The 4,582-nt window shown below is 35.5% G+C and overlaps 1 protein-coding gene across 1 annotated transcript; it reads left to right on the plus strand.

Moving 5' to 3' along the window:
* The first annotated feature begins 2,511 nt into the window (after nt 1-2,511).
* On the plus strand, nt 2,512-3,870 carry LOC112003886 (zinc finger protein CONSTANS-LIKE 2). The gene is made up of 3 exons (XM_065762217.1): nt 2,512-2,841; nt 2,878-3,288; nt 3,586-3,870. The coding sequence occupies exons 1-3, from the start codon at nt 2,512-2,514 to the stop codon at nt 3,868-3,870; spliced, it is 1,026 nt and encodes a 341-aa protein (XP_065618289.1).
* Nucleotides 3,871-4,582: the final 712 nt, after the last annotated feature.

The raw sequence follows: 4,582 nt of genomic DNA on the forward strand, positions 1-4,582 counted from the left end.
AGCTATGGACGTTGGACAATGACAATGGCTCAAGAGTCAATGTTAAGTTATGTACATTTGATTTATGAAGTTTAAGGTCAAAGATACAATTATCAAATGACATGCACCCACTATTATCCTCTAGCTCACAAATCAAACTTTAAAGTATCTTCTCTCTCAACCATGGCATTCACCCACTATTATATTATGCTATATGATTCTCATATGAAATATTTCCAGGTTCATTCATATGTGAATCTTCCAAACCAAAATTCACTCACAAATTAAGACAAATAAATAGCTTTCGTTGAGAGCTTTCATTTGTTCCACTATATTTTCTACTATATGATACCATTGTTTCTAGCAATGCTTAGCTTCATTAAAAGTCACACATAATTAAGTATATACTTTGAAGGGCATTACGAACTATTTAAAAAAAAAAAAAAAAACTATTATAAAAGCTCGTTTTTAGCCTTTTTTTTTTTTTTTTTTTTTCACGCGTCCCCAGCTTTTCAGAGACAGTGTTACTGTAGCAACACTGTTACAGTAGCCGCAACATGTGACTTTTTCACCAATTTTTATTGTTCACGGACCCACAATTTTCACTTTTTAACAACTTTTTCATTAAAAATGGGTCCCACGGTACTATTCACACATTTAAAAATTATTTTGCTACAGTATTTTTCAGTTTTTAGTTTCAGTTTTCAGTTTTCAACTGTATCCAAACGGGCCCTACTTAGCAAAATAGTTTCGTTTGAGTTTACTTAAAAAAATTTTTGTGAAAATAGAGTAAATAGTAAAAAAGGCCAGAACTTTAAATCACAGGATATCTTTAATATGGTGATCCAATGCTGCTAAAATTAAGAAATAAAATTTTTAACGATGTGGCACCGCAAAACCTAGAAAATGATATGCTGCGTCTATGGCTCAGCTCTTAATATAAACCATCCTGAAAAATGTCTCATTTTTTTTCAGTTTTTTTTTTCTTCTTCTTTACTACTAACATTTCTTTCTTCAAATGTAAGTATTTTAAAAAAAATTTCTTTGAATCAACCATGTTAAACTATAGTGCTTGAATTTCTGATAGAATCTAACCATGAACAAAAATCAGTATCCCTCATCCGTGGATGGCGCACCTTGGCGGGGGCCAACCAAACTGCTCTCTCTCTCTCTCTCTCTTTCGCTCACACACACACACACACACACAATTGTATATGAAATTTTAATTCAGTTCTGTATGTGCTTTTAAGTTGCAGTATCAAACTGTTTTAAAAGAATTCCACTTTGGAATATGCATGTTTCTCTTCAGCAGTGAGTTTACGTTTTTTGCATGCTACTTGGTTTTATTTATGCATATGATTGAAAGTACTATGAAAAGTCAGCCAAATTTGTCACTATTTCAGTATGTTGTTCTGCATAACTTTATACACATAGGTCGCTATTTACTCTCTGCAATGTTGTGTTGGTCATATTTGTTGCGCATAAGCATAAATCTATCTACTTGTGTTTGTTACCAAAGGCCAGCTGCTAACTTATTACATAAATCAATATCGGAATTTTAGAAAAGCCTCGAGTTCCATTTTGAAACTATTGATAGATCATATAGGGTTGAATTGAAATGTATTAAGAAATAATTATTTCGTTAATACCAAGTAAAATGATTTTTTTATTTTTTTTTATTTTAGTATATTATCTCTATTGAAATGGTCAAAACAAATTTATTCATGTTCCCCCTCCCCCTCCAAAAACATAAAATCTTGGTTTGTCCCAAAGTTCTACACGAAGCATTTGCACGTGTTGGTTTATAATATAACCAACTGAATGAAACATCAATATGTTCTATTCATTCAAAAGGTCAAACTCATGCTCTTTGTTAACAGAGATCAATTTTATTTGTTTGAGTCGTTTTCAACAATGAGGTGATAGGCTAAGATAATTAGATATAAACAAAAGCTTTTGAACCCACTTTATTGGAAAACCACTTTATGCCCGGTCCAGGCTCCAAGATACCAGATCATGAGCTCTAAGATTTCATGCCCACTAGTGAAGTTAATTTAGAACCAACCTAAAGGCTAAAAGGGATGGGAGTAAAGGGCAGGAAGTTCCAACAATGCAGCCTCTAGCATGCAGACTTTCAGCCACAGGAATAATCACCAGTTTTGTTCATTCCATGGAATATCACACAGCCATTGAAACCACTTCATTATTTTCAAAAGCAAACATCTTATAGTGTCATAGCAGCTATTAATGTTGATTTCACTAAGCATAGCTTTTCCCTATCTTGAAAGATTCCAAAAGGTAACAAAGTGTAAGCCCCCCAAGAACCTTTTGCCCCACCTGGAACACGGCTAACCACAAGATTGTGGAACAACCTATCTCAACCACCAAAAAACCTCAACACTATTCACTTTTATGGTTCTCTCTTTACCTTTCTTGCTCACAGTTTCCCCCTCCCTCTGCTGAAATAAATAAGTTACAGATAGAAGAAGCATTAGATAATAAAGATATTCACTCCCCTTTCTTAAAACAAGTATGTTCAAGGTGGATTCTGTTGGAGATGGGTATCCTTGCAATTGGCCACGTACTTGTGATGCATGTCATGCAGCAGCCTGCAACCTCTACTGCCATACTGACTCAGCTTACCTTTGCTTTAGCTGTGATGAATGTATTCATGCCGCGAATCCACAGGTTTTGCAACACCATCGTGTGTTGGTTTGCTCTGAATGTGAGAATGCCCCAGCAGCTTTCACCTGTAAGGCTGATGCAGCATCACTCTGTATCAGTTGTGATGTTGAGATACACTCTGCCAACGCAATAGCCTGCTGCCACAACCGGGTTCCAGTATCCCCTCTAACTGATCTAGTCTACGCGTCATCAAATACCTACTACCACTGTGAGCTGCCACTGCCAGCTCCAATGTTTGATGTAGGAAATGAAACTGTTGCTTATAAAACCAATGAGGAAATAGATGAGGCTGAAACAGATTCTTTTCTGTTGCTTAATCCTGAAAACACAGAGAATCAGACTAACAGTGAATTAATGAATAGTGAGGCAATTGAGTATTTGGAACCTGTTGAATATGATTCAAGTATTAAGTTACAGTACCAAGATGAGTACTCGCAGCAGCAATCATACAGTGCTCATAAAGGGAAAAATATAAGTGATATTATTGTGCCAGTTCCATCAGTTGAAGCACCAAAAATACAACAACAACAACAACAAAAACAAGAACAACATAATATTTCCTTCAATGGGCAGTATGAAGCCTCAAGAGCTGCTTTTATCAACACTTCTTCAAGTAGTCAAAGTGTAAGATTCTATATACCTTATAGTACCAAATCAAACTTCTTCAGGGTTGTTTCTGTGGGAAAATTTCAAAGTTCTTTACTTTTCAATTTTCGTTGGCCTTTCTAATGATCCAAAAATCTTAGAACTTGATTCCCAAGTTACTGACTCTGAAAATTAGATTTTTCACTTTCATGGTATCTCTTGGTACAGTTTTCAAGTTAATCATATCTCTCCCACTATTTTTTTTTTCCCTACTATTCTATCTTGCTGTTAATATATTATCATAAATTCTTAAATGTTTATTCATTTTTACACCAGGTTGCCTTGTCCTTTATGAGTGATGGCATTTCACTCAAGGAAACAACTAGCGAGTTCTCATGTTCTTATACCAGGTTTCAGAGTGGGACAACTGAACTATTGCAGAACAATTCACGTGTGATGCCACTTCAATTAACTCCAACGAACCGGAAGCAAAGGTCCTTAAATATAGAGAGAAAAGGAAAGCAAGGAAATTTGAGAAGAAAATACGGTATGCATCTAGAAAGGCCTATGCAGAGACCCGACCCCGAGTCAGAGGCAGGTTTGCTAGAAGAACAGATATAGAGCTTGAAGAGGATCAGTTGTTCTCAATAGAAGAATATGGCTATGCCATCGTTCCTTCATGCTGAAGTCAAATAGGAAGAGAAGTACAGTGCAATAATTGAATTATTAGTTCTGGTGCAATTAATATTGTCATTCCAGAATTTCCCAGTACATTAACGGTAATAGCAGTGTACATAGAATTTTTTTTTTCTCATTAGCTCTCTAGTCTTGACATAGAATAGACACCAGACTTTCTTTGAACCGAGGGACCGTCAAAAGTCAAACGGCAAGAAGTTTGAAAAGTAACAGTACTAGTAGAAATCATTGAGACCAATGATGAAATTGTGTGAAATTTGATGATCTAAAGGGAATTGCCGTGAGGATCAAAACCAGTGACAACTCTAGGAATTTTTTGGGTGTTCATTAAGAGCGTTTACACTAATTTTTTGGGTGTTCATCAGTTTGTGTAAAATGACTAAAGAGCCAAATTTTGCACAACCAACCCCAAAATCGCCAGTCAGCTTATTTACTATCGTGCAAAATGCATTTATAGTTACAGCAATTGTGCAAATATAGATAGCTACCGCTCATATGCAAATTTGTTTTTTAATACTTTCTTGGCTTTGAGAGAGAGGAGAGAGAGATGATTCAGGAGACTAATAAAAAAAAAAAATTGAGAAAAGAATACTAATACTTTAGGGTGTGTTTGGTAGAGTGGATATTAGGGAGGATG

Source organism: Quercus suber, unplaced genomic scaffold (genome assembly GCF_002906115.3).
Source record: "Quercus suber isolate HL8 unplaced genomic scaffold, Cork oak 2.0 scaffold_448, whole genome shotgun sequence".
Classification (NCBI taxonomy): domain Eukaryota; kingdom Viridiplantae; phylum Streptophyta; class Magnoliopsida; order Fagales; family Fagaceae; genus Quercus; species Quercus suber.

What these genes read in the sequence shown, in the direction of transcription:
- LOC112003886 (XM_065762217.1), top strand. Translation starts at nt 2,512, where the DNA reads ATGTTCAAGGTGGATTCTGTTGGAGATGGGTATCCTTGCAATTGGCCA. An exon ending in TATCCCCTCTAACTGATCTA is followed by an intron (nt 2,842 to 2,877) that starts GTCTACGCGTCA and finishes TACCACTGTGAG; the next exon opens with CTGCCACTGCCAGCTCCAAT. An exon ending in CTTCTTCAAGTAGTCAAAGT is followed by an intron (nt 3,289 to 3,585) that starts GTAAGATTCTAT and finishes TTTTTACACCAG; the next exon opens with GTTGCCTTGTCCTTTATGAG.